The sequence below is a fragment of the Cynoglossus semilaevis genome, chromosome 1 (genome assembly GCF_000523025.1).
Source record: "Cynoglossus semilaevis isolate Cse_v1.0 chromosome 1, Cse_v1.0, whole genome shotgun sequence".
Classification (NCBI taxonomy): Eukaryota; Metazoa; Chordata; class Actinopteri; order Pleuronectiformes; family Cynoglossidae; genus Cynoglossus; species Cynoglossus semilaevis.
Window position 1 is genome coordinate 23,075,081 of NC_024307.1, and position 18,165 is coordinate 23,093,245.

An 18,165-nucleotide genomic window follows, 5' to 3' on the forward strand; every position below is an offset into this window, starting at 1 on the left:
TTACAAGAAGTGAACGTCCTTGGAGCAAAAGATCCTGAGTGGGGAGTCACTTTGTCTTGTGTTTTATTTTATTATGATTATGAAATATATTTTATTTTTGGTACTACTTTATTAACACGACACAACTCCCCACAATATGAACTTAAACATAAACACAAGGTATTCCATGAAGAGCTCTGAAGATAATAACTGTGGCAGTGAAATTGTTGTTTTGGTTTCATGAGTCAAAGATCACCGTCCTCTGATTGTCCCCTCTGTCCCACAAGGCTTGGTCTATTACAGCAGCAGGACTCAAATGTCTCTGACCTTCATTCAGCATTTCCAACTTTTGGACTTTATCTGGAAATCTTGGCAGCAGATGGCGTCTGTGATACTTGCTGTGATACCTGCTGTGTCACTGCGGACAATGGAGGTAAAAATGAAAAAGAATTATGTGCTTCTTGCTGACATTCCCTGACCAAGATGGAGGGCTGAGGTTTCTTCCACATTCGTCACAGGTAGCCACGGTGGTGGGTCCTCCTAACATAACATTTGGCCACTTCACAGTAGCAGGTGAACAAACATTGGGTGGCTGTTTCAAATATGAAGCTCTGGGCCTCCTGCAGCAGAACCCCAAACCCAATCATGCCACGCACATCCCAGAAAAGGTTTCTTTCTCTTATGTTTTTATGTTTTACTTATTATTCAAATAAATGACCTAAAAACTGCTCACGTGACTTATTTTGAATGTTAATGGAAGAAAAGTCAGTGTCTGAGATCCTCAGGCAGTTGTAGCAAACACGCCCGGATGTCGGTCACAGCAGCAGGAAGTTTACCCATGATCTGCCACCGCTGGGTGCTAGGATCGAACCTGTGGACCAGTCCAGACTCACTGTAGTCCTCCTGGCAGTACCCGCCCAGGATGTAGATCTTCTCTTCAAGCACGGCTGAGGCTGCGCCAACATGAGGCACAGGCAGTGACGCAAACTCCGTCCAGGAATCAGTTCTAGGATCATACATCTCACAGCCCAGTTGGTCCGTGTAGAAGGCCCTGAGGTTACACACTCCACCGCTGACGTAGAGGCGGCCACGCAGGGCCTCCATGCAGTGCTGAGCCCTGTCGTGGGCCATGTTGGCCAGGGGGGTGACTCCTCCTTCTGGGTGGTACGAGAACATGGACGAAAGACAAATGTAGCTGCAGTCGAAGCCTCCAGAGATGAAGATTTGTCCGGCTGCAGCAGTGGCAGCTAAACCACTCAGACTCTGCTCTAAGGGATGAACGAGGCTGTGGAACATACATGAAAATCAATTGGGGTTTTAAATCTAGCGCACATACTGTACGTATGAAAAATATTCTTTCAAGGGCTGTTCAAATGAATTTGTTAATGAAGTCAAGTAATTTGTGAAACTAATCAGTTATTAAAATATTGTCAGAATATTGATTTTTAATGTGCAATACGGGGATGCCTTGATGATTTATGTTTTACAATGTGAATGGAGTGGCACGTTGGCCCAGAGGCAAAGTCTCTGTCACTGGTGTAGAACCCCAGAGTTCACCTCCTGGGCAAGTTAGAATCCTGGTTAGGGCAGTTGGTACCTTCCAGTGGACTGACCACCTGCAGGAAAGTTCAGGGGGGTTGGTACGGTGCAGTGTGATTTGGGTGGCGGTCGTGGAGAACGTTGCCCCTGCGACCCGGTAACAGATAAGTGGATGAAAATGGATGGATGGATGGATGGAAGAGACAATTCTATTCTATTGTGTTCTATTCTACAAATAAAAATGATTAATCACATTGAAAATGATTTTAGATTGACAGCCTTACACACACTATTATATTTAAATCTAGATATATATGTTAACATATATATGCAGATAGTATATATATATATATATGATATACAAACACGTTGCCCCTGCGACCCGGTAACAGATAAGTGGATGAAAATGGATGGATGGATGGATGGAAGAGACCATTCTATTCTATTGTGTTCTATTCTACAAATAAAAATGATTAATCACATTGAAAATGATTTTAGATTGACAGCCTTACACACACTATTATATTTAAATCTAGATATATATGTTAACATATATATGCAGATAGTATATATATATATATATGATATACAAACAGCCATTTAATACATGCAAGAAAGTATGCTTAAAATACTTTCAAAACATTTTTGTCTCTCTGTGGTACTTACTCAACAAGGTCAATGCATTGATAGCGGAGTAGAAATCAGCGGAAGATTTTTTGAATGACTCACCTCCAGGTGTCCGTGTTATCTGAATGACTCACCTCCAGGTGTCCGTGTGTGGATCGTACATCTCAACACTATCTACGTTAGTGTTGATTTCCTTATCTCCACCAATGGCGTAGAGGCGTCCTTCCTGAACCACTACTGAGAAGTTACTTCTTAACTCCTGCATATCGGCCAGCCTCTTCCATCCATCCTGGACCGGGTCGTAACTACAGTAATGAGATACGTGATGAAGGTGAAGATGAGAAACATCGAGCTGTTACTTCTGGATTTCTCTCACAGTTTGTTTTAAAGCTGTGACAGAGGAAAGGCCATTACCTGTAGACTGATTTCATTATGTCATCCTTGGTGTAGAAGAAGCATCCTCCTAACACGTACAACCTCCCTTCTACTGCTGCCACTCCATGTCTGAACTTGGGTTTGTCTGGCATATGGCCCAGGTGCCTCCATTCCATCTCTTTTACCAAACCTACGCCACTGCGTAGCGCGTTAACAAACCACAGCTCCTTGCTTGGACTGCGTTGACCTGTATCTGTATCTAGATGGTCTCCCCCAACTAAAACCAGAGCTTCTTTGGGCTTCCTGATTCTCCACTGATCCTGCGTTTGTTCAAGGCTTAAACCAAAATCCTTGAAGGCCGAGCCGTAGAGTTCAACTTTGTTGTTTCCGAAACATTCCATTCTCAGATTAATGGCCCTAACTTCTCTGAACTCGCGAAACGTCATGAGGGAAAAGCGGACGGCAGTCATGAGTAAGCCAGCCTGACTCAGTCGCTCTTCAGGATCAGCTTCAATCCATGAGATTACAGCTCGGAATACAGCCAACTCTGAGGGCACGCACAGACCATCAGAGCGAAGGATATCTAAAAACGTCTCTGCTGGCAGGTCCTGAAACTTAACTGTGGACGACACCTCCCAAAAGTTCCTCAGTACAAAGTCATTGGCCTCTTGGAGGAGCTGCGACATCCCGTAAGCTTCGGCAAAAGACGCAATGTCTAAGCACCATTTCGCCTCCATTTCCTGTTGCATGAAGTTGAGACACAGCGACAGCGCGGGCTGGAACTGAAGCTGTAGAGCTGTGCAGGTGATTTCAAAGACGCTGTCCCACTTGAGTGACAGTGTCCCACTGTAAGAGTGGCCAATGAGAGCCTCTAAATCTGGTGCTGACAGGAAGGGAAGGCCAACGCAGGACTGCTGGGATTCCCGCATTCCACAGGTGAACATGCCACGGAAATAGTCACTGCTGGCTGCGAGGATAACTCTGTGAACTTGAGTGAAGGAAAACAGATAATAATCAGTAAAATACAACAATGAATCGTATTGTTACCAAATGTCTACTAGCCTTCAAATAATGTCCCTTTAAGGTCCAACAACACGTCACATCCCACTCTGTCTGCCCACAGTTGTCTGGTGGACTGAAGGGTGATCTTCATCTCTTCAACCGTAGAGACCCTGGTCTTCTCCTTCTTTGTGATTCCTTCATTACTCAGCTTGTCTTCTGTCCGACAGAGCTCCAGAACTCTAGGAACTCCAAGGATTTCTGCTGATTTCCTGATGTGGGGTACGTTATCTTTGTTCAATGAAAGAATTTCCCCAGTGTAGGCAAATTCCACAACTGCCTCAAGTCCAGCACAATTAACCTCTGAGGGAAGAGTCACGGACCACTTTTGAACGCCCACATTTGTATCTCCCTGCGATTGTTCATCAGTTCTCCCTCTAAGTTTGTCCAGGATGAGGGAGCTGACAGCAGCGAGGACAAGGGAGTGCACGTGTTGGCAACTTCCGTCTTCAGTGATCAGAGTCAGGTCTGTGAGAAGACATGAATCTCTGAGGTCCTTCAGGGAGCTTAAAGTTTCCTCAGACCAGGTTTCACTGTTGTACATGTGGACTTGACTGTTGAATCCTTCGTCCTCCAACATGTCCTCACTGCTGTGCTCCCCAGTCCTGTGCTCAGAGTGAGTTCCAACATCGGGCACTTCCTTGTTATCCTTCCTACTCAGGAGGCCCAACCTGGAGTCATTATAAGCTACAATCCTCCTCAGCTCCCGGTTGTCCCGCTCGACTCCTTCTCCACCTTCTGCAATAACTCTCTTCCTCCTCTCTTTGTCTCTCCGCCATCGCTCTTCCCATTCCATTGGCAGATATCGCCTGGTGAATGCCACGTCTGTGGCTGCGACTCAACACTCCTGTGGGATTTTTTAGTTTCTAGTCATCTTTCTAAAGTATTTTGATCTTTTTACCCGTAAATCCCTGCATGCTCTCCTTCTTTACCAGACACAACTTCCTCAGTGCACAAACAAGTTGCTTTAAATAACCACTGGGTCACAGAGATGAAGTTTCAACCCAACCTTGGTTCATGTTACATGGTAAAGTCCTATGTAATCTTTGCTAATCAGGGGGAAACATAAACCCTAGTGGTTTATGAGGGCATTGCAGAGAGTGAATAAAGTTATAAAATAATTTATTATTTTTGTTTTTTTATTTTAATAACTTAACATAGCTAGTAAAAAAGGTGGACACTTAACACAGGTGGAGTTTTCAGTGTTGTGATTATGATAATTTTAATTTTCTTAAGTTGTACTTGTAATTGTGATTTCAATCCCTGAAAAGTGAATGCTGAGACCATTTTCTATGCAACAAATGACGTTGTTTTTACTCTTTCATCTTCATGAAATGAACTTCACAATCCATATTAATTGTTTCACCATTCATTAATGTCATGTGCAAACATTTTCCATCTGTTCAAAACTGATTAGCTTGAGTCAATAAAGTTGTTGATAACACCTGACTGAAATGGTCACCACATTGACAATCATTTACTATCTGAGCCGGAACCCTGAACTCCATCATTTTTTTTTTATCAAGTTCAGACTCTATTTTTTTGTTTAACAAATATTTGTGGAAATGGCGCAATTTCAGGTTTTTGAAAGTGACATTTCACTCTGTCCTTGAAACCCTCAGACACTGGTGGGAAGTTGAGCAGCCATTGCTGCAGATGCTGTGCTGTGCAACTGCCTCTTTTGGGTGTGCAGAAAGGAAGCTGAACTTCCTTCTCTTCTTTGAGATAAAATGCATTAAAAATAGAGGTCACTTTTTATTGTGTCTGCAGTGGTGTGCTGTGTCACAATGACAAATATTTCATTTTCACTTAAAAAGATTTCTAACAACAAATATAATTGTGTAGTATCCCTGGGGTCAAATTTTTATCTAATTTTCAATCAATGTACTGCAGCCAACATAGAGGTTTAATGAGTGCAGACTGTCTGGCCTACAACTGGTATAATAAATAACTAGCCTTCCTCTGTATAATAATTAACTAGCCTGATACCATGACTACCTCAGAGACATTATCAACAGACCTCAGATAATCCACCAGTGTGAGAATGGCGAGGTTGTCAGGGGTTTTGCTGATGTGTTTACTAGCAGGTTCGTCCAAATGCCAGGACGAAGGTGCAGGAAGCAAGACTCACATCACTGAGCTGACACCTAAGGGTCACGTAGACACCCAGGCTGAGGACCAGGGCTTTTTGACATGTAAAAATGCAACAGCACTTGTTTACCACATATTGGAGCAGCTGGGGACCATGAAGGAGAAGCTGACGACCACAGTCCAGGCCCTGGAGGAAACCAACAAGAGGCTTGAGGCCAGTGAGAAGAAGCTGTCAGCTTTTAATGAGACTGTGACTGATCGTGGTACAGTGGGACAAGGTCATAGAATTCTATACACTGATGACTTCCATAGTGAGTCCGACAAACATTCTGGTATCAATGTCTGTCATGCTACATAAATATTTCTCATGCTTCAAATCTGGGCTTACACACTCACACTAACAACTTTTCCACCTCCTGGTTGTCCGAATAACCAGAGAAGTCTGAATATTTAGTGCAAACCAACTATTTTATTTACTTTATTTACTCATTTCGGTGACACAAGAAAAACCAGAAGAATGTTCATCACAAGCTTTCGATCTTGACAAGACAAACCTGTCTTGTTCACCCCTGGATAGAAAACTTGTTCTGGTTTCACGATCAGCTCAACACTTAGCATGTAAAAGACAACAGCTTCAGCAGAGAATTTTTAAGAATTGAATTAATCACAGACAAAGATAAAGAGATGTGAAACACAAGCATCCACCTGCTGATATTTGCCTTTCTGTTCCAGGAATATAAAGAAAAAAAAATAGTTTTTCAGGGGACCCATTTTTAGGATTTGATTAATTCAATTAATCCTGATTCATCGTGATGAACCAAAGGTTACCATGGTGATTAATCAGATTATAAATTCTAATTGTTTGACAGCGCTACTACATTTCTTTTGTGTTCATCAGCTTGGTCCAAAATCGCATTTTCTGCCACATATCCAACTTCGTTCAACATTGTTTCTGGAAGTGCGCCTCAGTCTCTGGTGTACAGTCGTGTCCTGTCTAACGTTGGAGGACATTACAGTCCAGATACAGGTTTGTAGCCTGTCTTCTCACCAATAGTTCAAGTCTTCATGTATTCATTTAGACTCGACATTATTTGGTTTATTTCCGTTCACTGCAGGCTTCTTCACAGCCCCGGTGAAGGGAGTGTACTCATTCACCTTCAATTCCTTTTGTTGGAGGGGAGAAGTCCGATGTGGTGGCAGTCTGTACCACAATGGCAAGCCACAAGTGTCGTGGTACATTTGGAGGCCAAACCAAGATGAATCTGGATCGAATAGTGCCATCCTGACGCTACAAGTTGGAGACACAGTCAACGTTCGTATCTGGGAGAACTCCAGGGTTTCCGATAATGACCATCACTACTCTACCTTCAGTGGTTTTTTGGTCTTTCCAATCTAATTATTTCCCTGCACTCATAAAGGACAGTTATGCTGTCAGTTACACCCAGATCCTATTAAATATTCTCTGATTAAAAAGAGTCACTTTTTAGTCAAAAAGGTATAGTTTGAAAGGTGTCATGATTTGAAAACTAAAAACATGTCCAGGCAGGTCTCTGTGTCCTCTTCATCAGCTACGTTAAGCTAAGTATCACCATTTTTACTTATCTGTAATGGAAATTACTTGAGGATGCGATTTAAAAAAAAAAAGAAGTGTTTTTTTGTTTTGTTTCACAGGTGTTCTGTTGGATTTGTTTACACCGTCAGATTTGTATGTCAACTGCACACGCTCAGGAAGAAAACCCTGCTGAGTTACGCAAACACCTATACCTACCCATTAAATCAGTACACACCTGGAATAAAGTACATATTTTTCCTGACTAAGTAATACATTTGAACTATTAATGCAGTAAATACGGTATACAGAAACTTCAGGAATGCGGTTTACTTATGACAGTGCATGTTTTTAAAAAATAGGTGTGTCTAATATGTAATATTCGGTATGCTAATGATCAGCAGCACATTGACACACACTTTTAATAAATCCACTACATAAATTTGACATATTCTACATGCATATTACTACTACATACTATATGTATGTAATGCCACAGGTGCAATTAACCTACCAGAGTAGTATACAGTGTATTAAACTACACGTATATTTATCCAGTTGTTGCAATTAACCCATTGTGGTTGCATAGTGCTGGCTTATACATATGGCTTACACACAGAAGGTCCTGGCTACGACCCCCAAAAGAACCACATACTTTGCGCTCCCAAGGGTCATCCTGTTATAGATCTGCTGTTAACACAGCTATTTCCAAAAAGTGAGATCAATAAAGTTCAAATTATTATTAATTACTATTATGATCAGAATAGCATACCATGTATGAAAGATTAGGTATTTCAATCTGATGCAATTCACCCATCAGAATAGTAAACAATCCAGAAGCTTAAATATACAGTACTCTAATCACAGTAATAATGTATTCAATATACTACTTATTCATGAAAAATACACACTTTCTTCCAGGAGTATACTGATTTTATGGGTTGGAATAGACGATGACATAACCCATAACCCCGGGACAGTTCGGTAGCTGGGGGCCTCTGACAGAGGTAGATCCGTCTGACAACAGTTATGTTGTGTATGCCGCCATCTAGTGGCACCAATTGAAAATACTGTTGATGGTTTGCAAAGCAGGCTAGCGACAAATTAGACCAGTCTTTACTGTAAAACGATGCTTGAGCTAAGGGTCTTTAGCGACATCTTTGTGTTCTTAATATGAGCGCTGATCATTTTTTTTCAAAAGTTGTGATTAAAATGAAAAACAAAAACCGGAGACAGACTTACAACTGATACCACGAGAAACTTTTCTCAGTTGAAAGTGATGAGGTATTCTGGGTAGGCCTGGTCGTCGTGGAAGATCACAAACATGTTCGGCTTTTGACAGTTGTCCACTAAACTGTCATAGCGGTCGGTGGGATCGTTGGCACGAGGGGGTGGGTTCTTCATCTGAGCCTCACCTTTGGTGTATCGGCCTGTCAGGACACGGGCTACATACATCCTCTTAGTTCCTGAGGCGTCCGGTTGTGAATATCCCCTCGCTGAATACTGTGCGTTAACAGCAAAGTAAACTCCTTTTCCATACATGGTAGCTGTAGAGGAATAACATTGGAATAAACCAATCACTTAAGAGGTTTTTAACATAATACTTCAGAACTCATGAATTATGGTGTGGAGCTGATTGTTCATAAAAGATTGAACCTCTAATTGGACTCGTTTGTTCAGTTGACCCACAACAAAAAAGAAGAGAATAAATCGAATGATGAAGATTAAATACACAGGAACATGTTTACCACATAACTGTAAACAATTAAAGTTTTCATACATTTAAGTGATCTTTTTTGTCAAACTATCTTTGGCAGACAGGAGACATTTGACGTGGTGTCATGACTTTATCTCTCACTTGCAGTGAGCATAACAATCAAACAGACCTTCTATTAGACCTTATACCATGTCATCATTAGGAAAACAACAGCACCTATTTCAAGAGCTTTAAAACTATATGTTCATCTGAGAGTACTATTCAGCTTGCTTGCTTCTGATTGGCTGTTGACTGAAGCAGAATATTTGCAGGATCAGACCATTAACCATGACTCAGTTATTAGGACCTGCAGACATTTTGCATTTATTCATCATGATTTTTAAATCAAAACAGCTTCAATCTTTACCGTGCTGTCCAGCAAAGCTCCTGTCAAATCGACCTTTTTCGATGGAGTCACATGACTCTGCTGCGGTGCCATGGTAGAGAAACTTTTCCCCAAGTTCCTGTAAACCATTCTTCTTGCCAATGCGCTCCTTACACACAGCGAAGGCCTTCCACTGGTAGACATTTTGCACACGTTCAATCTAAGGGTCAGAAACAAACCGTGTATCGGTTTATTGTTGCAGGTTTTAAATTGTCATAGAGGTGTTCCAAAATATCAATACTGCAATATGTTGCAATATTATTATTATTATTGTGGGCAAAATATCATAATAGTGTCATATCACAAGGTACCTGGCAGTTCCCAGCCCTAGTCAGGGGTCATGCCACTCACCGTTATGATATTATGATTGGCTGTTGCCTTGAAATCCTCTGCGACCTTCTTGTACTCCTTTAAAGTAGAATTCAGCTTGACTTTCTTAAAGGATTCTCCATTCATGGGCTCCCATTCTATTGGCATCTCAAAGCCTAAAGAAGAGGAAATATGAATGCTCACAGTGTTTAAGCTGTTTGGTCAGTGAAGCTTGTGACCAACTTGCCAGACACAAAATATAGGTAATGTTTAAGTTAAAGCTGAGGCTAAGCTACACAAACTTTACACTCTTTACGGACCATTCTTCTTAAGGCGGACTACAAACTGCCTAAAGCCAACTGAGCAGATCAAACTCCTGATCTGACACAACCTGTGTGAGGGAGGTGCTCCAAACCACATTAAACAGACACTTGAGGGTAGAATCTGGATGAGAGCTCAAGGTGTAGTGAAGCAGCTTAAGGTCTGGATGAAGAATGTGAAGAAATAAAAACAAACTTCACCCTGAATAAAAAAAATCACAAATTCCACATAATGTACCTTCAGATATCTCAGACTTTTTCACTTTGTATTTGGTCCCTTGTTGGCTTGTGGCAGTGTAAGTCTTCAGGTTCACTTGTGCTACTGTTCCATCTGGTGCTGTGATTTTTGCTGATGTCTTTTTGTCCCTGTGCGCCGTCTCCAGCTCGCAGTTTTCCTTTTGATCAAGAAGTTGCCAAACCTCTTTTTTTTTATCCTGGATGTACCAACGTGCTATCATTGCCATCAAATTTTCCTGATTGTTTTGGTTGTCTTCAAAAAGATAATTCCGAACGGCATCGCTTATTAGCGCAAAGACACTTAAAACATCCTCCTTCAGGCCTCTCAGCAGGTAATGATCCACAGCGCCCTCTGCGTTTTTGCCTTTGGCTTTTCCTGGAGCACTCCTAAATTCCATACTCATTCCTGAGGCTCTGACTTCGGACAACACCGTCTCCTGCTCCTGGTGTGTGAGTCGGTCAAAATCACACACCTTCACTTCCCGCTCTATCAGGTGATTCCTCAGGACATCCTCCAATTTTGTTTCAACAACTGTGAGGATTTTTACGTCGCAACCGATGACGACCATGACTGCTGGCTCAAACTGAGAGGAGGTGGCGACTGCATCATTTGTGGTTTTCAAGTTCTTTAAAGGTTTTTCTTTCTCAGGATTTTCTGTGAATAGAAAAAAACACCAATCAGGAGGCTGTAGACATTTTGAATGATTGGTGTGACAACCTATAAAAGGCAGCTGTAGCAGGGCAACCTGAACAGAAAACTTAAAATACAAGTACCATGGTTTATCGTGCACTACCGGAGAATTCGGAGAACCGTTTGCTGCGCAGTAGAGGGTGTTGATCTGTTCTGACCTTCATGAGCATGCATGTTAGCGTGCTAATATCGAGCTCCATACAAAAAAGTATTTAATGAAACATTCATTTTCAAAAAGGCTTAATTTTATTTTTACTTTATTGGTTAAAACCGTGCACTGAAAATTAAGATAGGATCCTGCTCCAATGGTCTGTGTTATTTAGCATGTTTTATCTATTCTGCCTAGCATGCTAGCAGTCATGCTAATACACAAAGCAACTGTATCAAAGCAAATTACTTATACCAAATAGAATGTACGTTAGCCCAAAGTTACCAACGTTGGTAATCACAGAATTCGAGTCAAAAATGTTAGCTTTACTTTAATGGCCCACATGTTGTTGGCATGCAAACAAGGCTGTTTGAATGATGTCATTCCAAAGCTAATGAGAACAAAGTGAAATTTTCCCAAAAGATGTAGATTTTTATGTGGAGTCTCAAACCTCTCATATCAGTGCTGCCAGGGACGGTTTGTCCAAAACGACTCTCCAACTCTGATCTGCAGAAAGTCAGACGATCAACAATTCACAGTGAAACATCAACCCGCCTGTCATTTGCTACCAGGTGTGAAATACTGACCTGAAGGCCTGGAAGACGTTTTGTTTGAAGATAACAATGTGGATGAGGGAGAGGGACATGGGTTGTAACTCTTTAACTGCTAACGTAATGCCGTCCAACATGGCTTGACAGGCTTTCCTAAAGTCCATACCTGCTGCACCTGAAGACAAATCAGAATATGAGTGTGAATCTAACAGGAACCCACACTGGCACCACATCTGTGGCTTCCAGTGTGGACAGAGAGAAAATCACTCCACACTACATTAGGACCATGCTAAAATGTTGATTCTACGATTTATCGCAATATTTGGTCTTGATTACCGATATACTGGCACCAAATATTGATATTTCAACAATAAACCCATTCTAAATAATTTCTCTCTTTAAAAAAACCTGCTGCAATTTTTCAAGGCGTGAATTAACTACACACTTAATAATAATAATAATAATAAAAAAAGTCATTGTTTAAGTTAATTTAATTTTCCAACCAGAAAAAAAAATCAGCGCAGAGTTCAATGTGATTTAACGTGATGTTAGAGACATTTTTGAATACAGCGCTGTTTTATTTGAGAATCCAGTCGCCCAAATGCTGATTTTCAATATGATCTTTGGCACAGGGTCATGAACATGAATTCAACAAAGTCCCTAAAAACACTGGCTCAAATGAGTATTAATGGGAATTTGAGGAATTGTGTGCTGTGTAAACTGTACAAACCAGTGTTGATTGCAGGAAAGGCTACTGACTGGTAGCCTCTGTCCTCACACTGCTGCAGTATCTTCTTGCAATTCTTCTGAATCAACTCAGGGCTGCATTTGAATGTAGCGTGGATGATTTCTCTGCAGCCAAGCAAACCGGGTCCTGTGGTGCAAAAGTAGTGTGCCGGAGTGCCCACTGACAAAATAGGAAAAAATTAAAACAAAAAACAAAAAAAAACCCCAGCTTTTCAAAGTGTGTTCACTCTGCCCAACAACCTTTTTACAGGTACTTTTCTTGGGACATTTCCGAACAACTTACATCTTGTTAGCTCTGCTTGGACGGTCGGCCCAGCGGCGGTCAGAATCTCTTTGGAAACACCTGTGATGTGAGACAACACAGTTTGATGTGTACAAAGAAGCTGCAACAAATAGACATTTTCCAAACTAACAGCACATAGGAGTATTGCAGGAGGGAATTATTTTCCCCATAGAAGATACTGCATAAAATTGATAGAAAACCTAATGTTTTAGCTGTTTTAGCTTTAGTTTTAAATATAAAAAACAGGCAGATTCATTTTTTTTCTATTTTATTTTAAATCATAATTTTAGGTTGAAAAAAAAGGTGCTACATTTTCAAGTAAATAACGTAGTTATGCAGTGTCCAGTAGGGGGCGATCTCTGCAGGGAAACAATGAATTAGAAAACATCAAAAATGTTAGCCGTAACTTGTACCTGAGTGGTTGCCGGAGAAATCAGTCGAGTTAACAATGACATCAGTTTGTGCATTCAGGATGTTGCCCAGGATCATCTGAAGTTTGACTGTGCCCAGCCAGGTTGTGTAGGTATCTGTGTCCTCATCAGAACTTGAATTGTCAGAATTGTCAGTTCCCGCAAATCCTCTGACATTTAAACTTTCCTGAGCCTCCTCAAACGCCTACAGAGGAAAATGGAAAGATTTAAGAAAAACGACAACAAGGAGCTCTTTCCTTATAAAATGTTTTTTTTTTTTTTGGTACCTTTTTCAGTTCTCTGTTTGATGGATGAATGACAAAACGGACCAGGAACGAAGATCCACTGGCCTGGTCCTCATCAAACTGATGAACCTCCTCTAAAAGAACTCTGGACGCAAGGCCATGAGGGAATTTAAGGACAGCACCGGTCCCGAGGATTGGGACAGCAAGTGAAGTAAAGCCTTTGATCCGACAAGATGCTAGTACTTTTCTCATGCATTGTCTGAGAACCTGGAAAAATCAACCAATGTAAGGATCGGTACTAGTCCCAGCAGATGCTAACTTGAGCTGTATGTTGGGTAATTCTCTTGGCCTAGTTCATTTTCTTCATTCTCTTGAAGTTCATTTAGCCTTTAAGCTACTGCTGACTTTACAGCGACTTACAATAAAGTTGGACAAATTGTCGCTAAACAATATTCTGTAGTATCACAGATAGAGCTGTTGGCCCTTATGTGAGCTTTCTGAACCACACGTCTGCTCTTGTGTTGTACTGTGTATATATATGTATATATATATATGTGCTATACCTGCACTGCTGCTCCATCTTGGTTGTTATCCCAGGGCATAAGATGAGCAAAGAACACTGCTTTAGATGTAAGGTTGGGCAGCCCGTCCAGCACCACTATCTCACCTGGTGCTGTTGCTCGTCCTGCGTCTTTATTGAACTTGGCTTTCAGCTGAGGCCCAACCATGTTGTTCAAATCAACCCCAATGCGGCTGGACAGAAGATTATGTCCAACCATAGGAGATACCAGTGCATCTACCTAGAGGAAAATGGATTCTTCCAGTAAGTTGGTAGGATCTTTATTTAATAATGTGGTGGAGTTTCTCACCTGCTGAGTCTCCACCGTTCCCTGAACCATTTCAACATGGACAACTCCCGGAGGTCCACCAGCAGCTCCTCCAAGTGGGTGAATGGGGGCAGCTTTTAACTGAGACTCACCAACTTTGGTACCGATTCCTTGGAAAAGCCTCTGGCAGGCGTTGTCCAAGGCACTCACCACAGCCACACTCTTGTCAATCAGGATGACTTTTTTTAGACTACGCCCTCTCTGACTACTAAATTCACTTACAGCGCTCACAATAGCCCCAGAACACACAACTACAGGAACGCCAAACACTCCTGAGCTGATACAAGGGATGGCTATAGACTCCAGCTTCATTTCTTCAGCCATATGCAGAGCCGAACCGACTGCTTTTATAATCAAGGACTTTTCCCTACCACCTACAGCTCCAGCTCGAGGACCAACAACATGCAGGAGTGTCTTACAGCATAAGTGCCCGCCTGTGGTCACCACCACATCACCTGTAGGGATTTTACCAACACACTTGACTATAACACGACTCTCCTTTTGTATTGTGGGGCCACCTGCTCTACTCAGCTCAGCAGCAACACCTCCATAGTGCTCTAGATCTTCATTGGCAGCATTAACCAGGGCATCAGCTTTCTGTTTGGTGATGTCACCCTGACAAACCACCACCTGGGGCCCATCACGGAGCGTGTACGTAGCAACTGTCATGGTGTCCTCATCACTAGGGGTAGCTCTAGACTGATCACATAGCTTGATTAGACACTTTTGAGATTTGGATACTTTTGAAATACTCTCACGTCCAGGTAGACTTTGAAAAAACCTTACTGCCCCCGGCAGGTTGATGGAGACATGGCCCTGTACCAGAGAATCTAAAAATGAACATAACCTGGTTTTAACCTCGGCCACTCTGCTGAAGAGCCCTGCCAGAACCACTGTGGGAGGAACAGACAGTGGCTCAGGGTGGAAAGTAACCGCTTCATGGTTAAAGCCTTGAAGGTGAAGCAGTTCTGCTAGGTCCTGCTCTAACCCTGGAAAAGGAAGACTGATTTTTTCCTCCATTCTGGTTTGACCCAAAACAAATTGGTTGACAATATCCGACAGCTTTTTAACTTCTTCGGTCTGGCCCAGTAAACAAACGGTGCCACCTGGGCCAAACAAAGCCTCAACCTTGCACTGTCCTTGGTTCATTTCACTCATCAAGGATTTAAGCCGGCACTGCAGCTCAAGTGGAACAGTGAGGTAGCCAGGCAAACAATTCTCCACTGTTTTGAATCTTTTTTTCATTCTAGTTACCGCCGCGTTCAGTTTATCCACAGACAGGGAGAGGAACCGGAGCTCTGTGTCTCGTAAGTCGATTTCAACGCCATCATCAACATCTAAAAAAAAGCGAAGCCCCCGCGCACCTCCGTAAGCTTCCCTGAGAAAGGTCAAAAGTTGAGGGCTCATGTCAGACACGATATTTTCAACCACCAGACCCTGTAAGATGGTCAACGATTCACGAGCCTCAACAATGTCCTTCAAAGAACCTTCTAAAACTACATTACAAGAATCCACCTGGGTAAATTTAACACCTGGAAGTTTCTGTCTCAAACCTTGATCTATCTCTGGCCAGAGGAGGCGGAGTTTGGCTTCACCCAGTCTGACCTGTCTGTCAGATACACCGGGCCTCTGAGTTTTATCTACTAACTCCACCGCCCTTTCCAACCTGGCACGAACCATGGCACATTTCCCAACAACCACAGCTAGACCGAGTTCTTCATACACCTTCACGTCATCAGAGGTTTGCTGAGAGCTGCTGGACTTCAGCAAAGCCTTGACTTTGTGCATGTCCATCTCAAAGTGGCACTGGTAATTAGCAAAGAGCTTTTTCACTTCATGTCTCCAGCTCTTTCTCTCATCTGTAGCACCAGGCCGAGCAGCTCTCCTGACTAGAACCCTCTCCTGGTCTGGGTAAAGCTGAAGAGAGCAGTCCAACAAGGCAAGCTCTGCCTCCAACTCTTTTCTAGGTTTCTCACATTCCTGAATGTACTGAAGGAGGTAGCGCTCACAGGGTAGCTCATACTCGACAGACTGTGGACTCTGCACAAAAGATTTAAAATATTTGTCATCTTACCAACAGTATTACTACACACTAAAACAATAAAAGTTGATGGCTGTTAGATTGTCTGTGAAGGATTTCTGCAATCACCGTGGTTGAAGACAAGTCCAGGGGTGTAGTAGTAGGAACCTGGCCTGTAGTAGAAGCAACGAGAGGAGCTGAGGCTCCAGATTCTGGGCTGCTCTGGACAGTGAGCACCAGGGGGCCTCCTTCTAACGTCAACTGATGGTCTCTCCTCTGCAGGACTCTCTCTTGGGCTAACATAAATTACAATTTTGACTGTGTCATCTCATCTCCATTGATGCATTTGCATTTATATGTTTGTATATATATATATATATATATATATATATATACATATATATATATATATATATATATGTGTGTGTGTATATACTACATGCATGTAAGAAAAATACATTTCAGCAGCTCAAAAAATAACAATTCCGCAGGACCTGGGTATTAAGAAAAGTGATAAATAATAACAACAAATAACCATTACAACATAACAAAAACCATTAAAACAAAGTAGAAGAAAAATAAATCAAATGAAAATACAATTATTATTCTTTCTTATCAGTAGTTGTAGTATTGCAATAAAATAATATTTTTGTCATTGTGTAGTTATAATAAGTTCTTTTTGATCATTTACAATCATGTATTGTATAATAAATATGACAGAGACTGAATATATTTGGTTTCACTTTTAAACAATTCATTTACCAGGGAGGTATTGCACAAAAGTAGGATAGAGATAGGATAAAGATATCCAGGTGGCGGAAGTAGCGCACCTTGACCTATTCTGCTCCACACATCTTGGCTTAATTTGTTGAAAATAATTCAGAATGGTATTTTCCCTCTTTTTAAAATTGCTTTTAAATAATTATAATAACAACGATCACTACTAAATGGTTGGTCATATATTTGGGTTCAATTCAAATACAGTAGTTTATATGTAATTATTATTATTATTATTAATATTGTTATTAATGAAAAAGCTCAGGTTTTCTAATCTGTAAAGTCTGACATACAAACGTCAACTGACAAAGTGAAAATATGTTATTAGTGTTTTTTGTTTGTTTCTATATGCAGTTTTCCTGGACTGCCCCTTTGAGAAAGTAAAACCAAAAGTAAATACATTTATAGGACTGCTTTCCCGTAAGTATGCCGTAGTTTAGCTAAACTGAAAACAACAACAAAAGAAAGCTAATAACCTGTTTTTGGGGGAGTTAAAATAACAACTTAGAATATATTAACTTTAAATGTCGTCTTACGGTCAGATATACTTTCGGTTTTAGCAGAATATAGGAAATGACGTATTTAAAATACAAAATAAAAATTAATTTTCTCACCGTCCTTGTCTTTAAATGCGATGCTGTAAAACTTGTCGTCCACTTTGGTCACACGACCACACTCTCCACCTCCTGATTTACGTTTAATCTGGAAATAGTTCTTGATCTTGCGGAGCATATCAGCCCCCATACCGTCACACTGGAAGAACACCGCATGTGTGTAAAAATCTGAAGTCTCCATGCTTGGTCAATTCCTGCGGGTCAGAAAATACACAAACAAACAAAAACCGAGAAATACAACCGAATGCTGCTTCACGTCGGGTACTCTCTGCCCAAGTGCACCCGACCTAGAGTCTCAACTGCGCCCTCCACTGTTTGATGGGTGTAACACCAACAAAGGAAATGTCAATAGGTAGAGGCCAGACAACTAAGTTTTCACTGTAAGAGCACATCCTGTTCTGATACGTGAATACTTTAATTATTACACTAGCACTGGCTTTAAAAAAAAAATCAGGAGATCTTGTTCAGCGGTCGTGAAGAAGAAATAAGAAGCTGTTATCCATTTTCCCCGCGGTCACAGCTGAAGTCTATGTGTGATTATTCCGTAACTACCGCGGAATTTCGCA

The 18,165-nt window shown here is 41.5% G+C and overlaps 3 protein-coding genes across 3 annotated transcripts; 1 reads left to right on the forward strand and 2 right to left on the reverse strand.

Annotated features, from left to right (window-relative positions):
• Positions 1-716: 716 nt before the first annotated feature.
• On the reverse strand, positions 717-4,496 carry LOC103385852 (kelch-like protein 33). The gene is made up of 5 exons (XM_017032423.2): positions 4,481-4,496; positions 3,583-4,416; positions 2,560-3,508; positions 2,280-2,450; positions 717-1,264 (listed from the first exon to the last, which is right to left on the reverse strand). The coding sequence occupies exons 1-5, from the start codon at positions 4,494-4,496 to the stop codon at positions 745-747; spliced, it is 2,490 nt and encodes an 829-aa protein (XP_016887912.2). The 3' UTR covers positions 717-744.
• A 1,106-nt stretch (positions 4,497-5,602) lies between these two features.
• LOC103385859 (cerebellin-2-like) lies at positions 5,603-7,164 on the forward strand. Its single transcript, NM_001303283.1, is given in 3 exon segments — positions 5,603-5,981; positions 6,569-6,697; positions 6,786-7,164. Coding segments are annotated over 3 exon segments (768 nt in total). The 5' UTR covers positions 5,603-5,623; the 3' UTR covers positions 7,067-7,164.
• Positions 7,165-7,483: 319 nt separating this feature from the next.
• Positions 7,484-17,906, reverse strand: LOC103386007 (poly [ADP-ribose] polymerase 14-like). The gene is made up of 14 exons (XM_008320080.3): positions 17,600-17,906; positions 16,338-16,504; positions 14,171-16,228; positions 13,865-14,101; positions 13,344-13,568; positions 13,060-13,261; positions 12,647-12,706; positions 12,347-12,523; positions 11,653-11,791; positions 11,517-11,572; positions 10,228-10,881; positions 9,712-9,845; positions 9,343-9,520; positions 7,484-8,766 (listed from the first exon to the last, which is right to left on the reverse strand). The coding sequence occupies exons 1-14, from the start codon at positions 17,778-17,780 to the stop codon at positions 8,486-8,488; spliced, it is 4,749 nt and encodes a 1,582-aa protein (XP_008318302.1). The 5' UTR covers positions 17,781-17,906; the 3' UTR covers positions 7,484-8,485.
• Between the last annotated feature and the right edge of the window lie 259 nt (positions 17,907-18,165).

Bases quoted from the DNA above. Each gene is read 5' to 3' on its own strand.
- LOC103385852 (XM_017032423.2), bottom strand. The intron at 2,451-2,559 runs GTAATGGCCTTT...TCATTACTGTAG, and splicing joins ATAATGAAATCAGTCTACAG to TTACGACCCGGTCCAGGATG. The intron at 1,265-2,279 runs GTGAGTCATTCA...TATGTTCCACAG, and splicing joins CCACACACGGACACCTGGAG to CCTCGTTCATCCCTTAGAGC.
- LOC103386007 (XM_008320080.3), bottom strand. From the start codon at position 17,780: ATGGAGACTTCAGATTTTTACACACATGCGGTGTTCTTCCAGTGTGAC. The intron at 16,229-16,337 runs GTGATTGCAGAA...TCTTTTGTGCAG, and splicing joins TGGACTTGTCTTCAACCACG to AGTCCACAGTCTGTCGAGTA. The intron at 12,524-12,646 runs GTAAGTTGTTCG...CTATTTTGTCAG, and splicing joins CCAAGCAGAGCTAACAAGAT to TGGGCACTCCGGCACACTAC.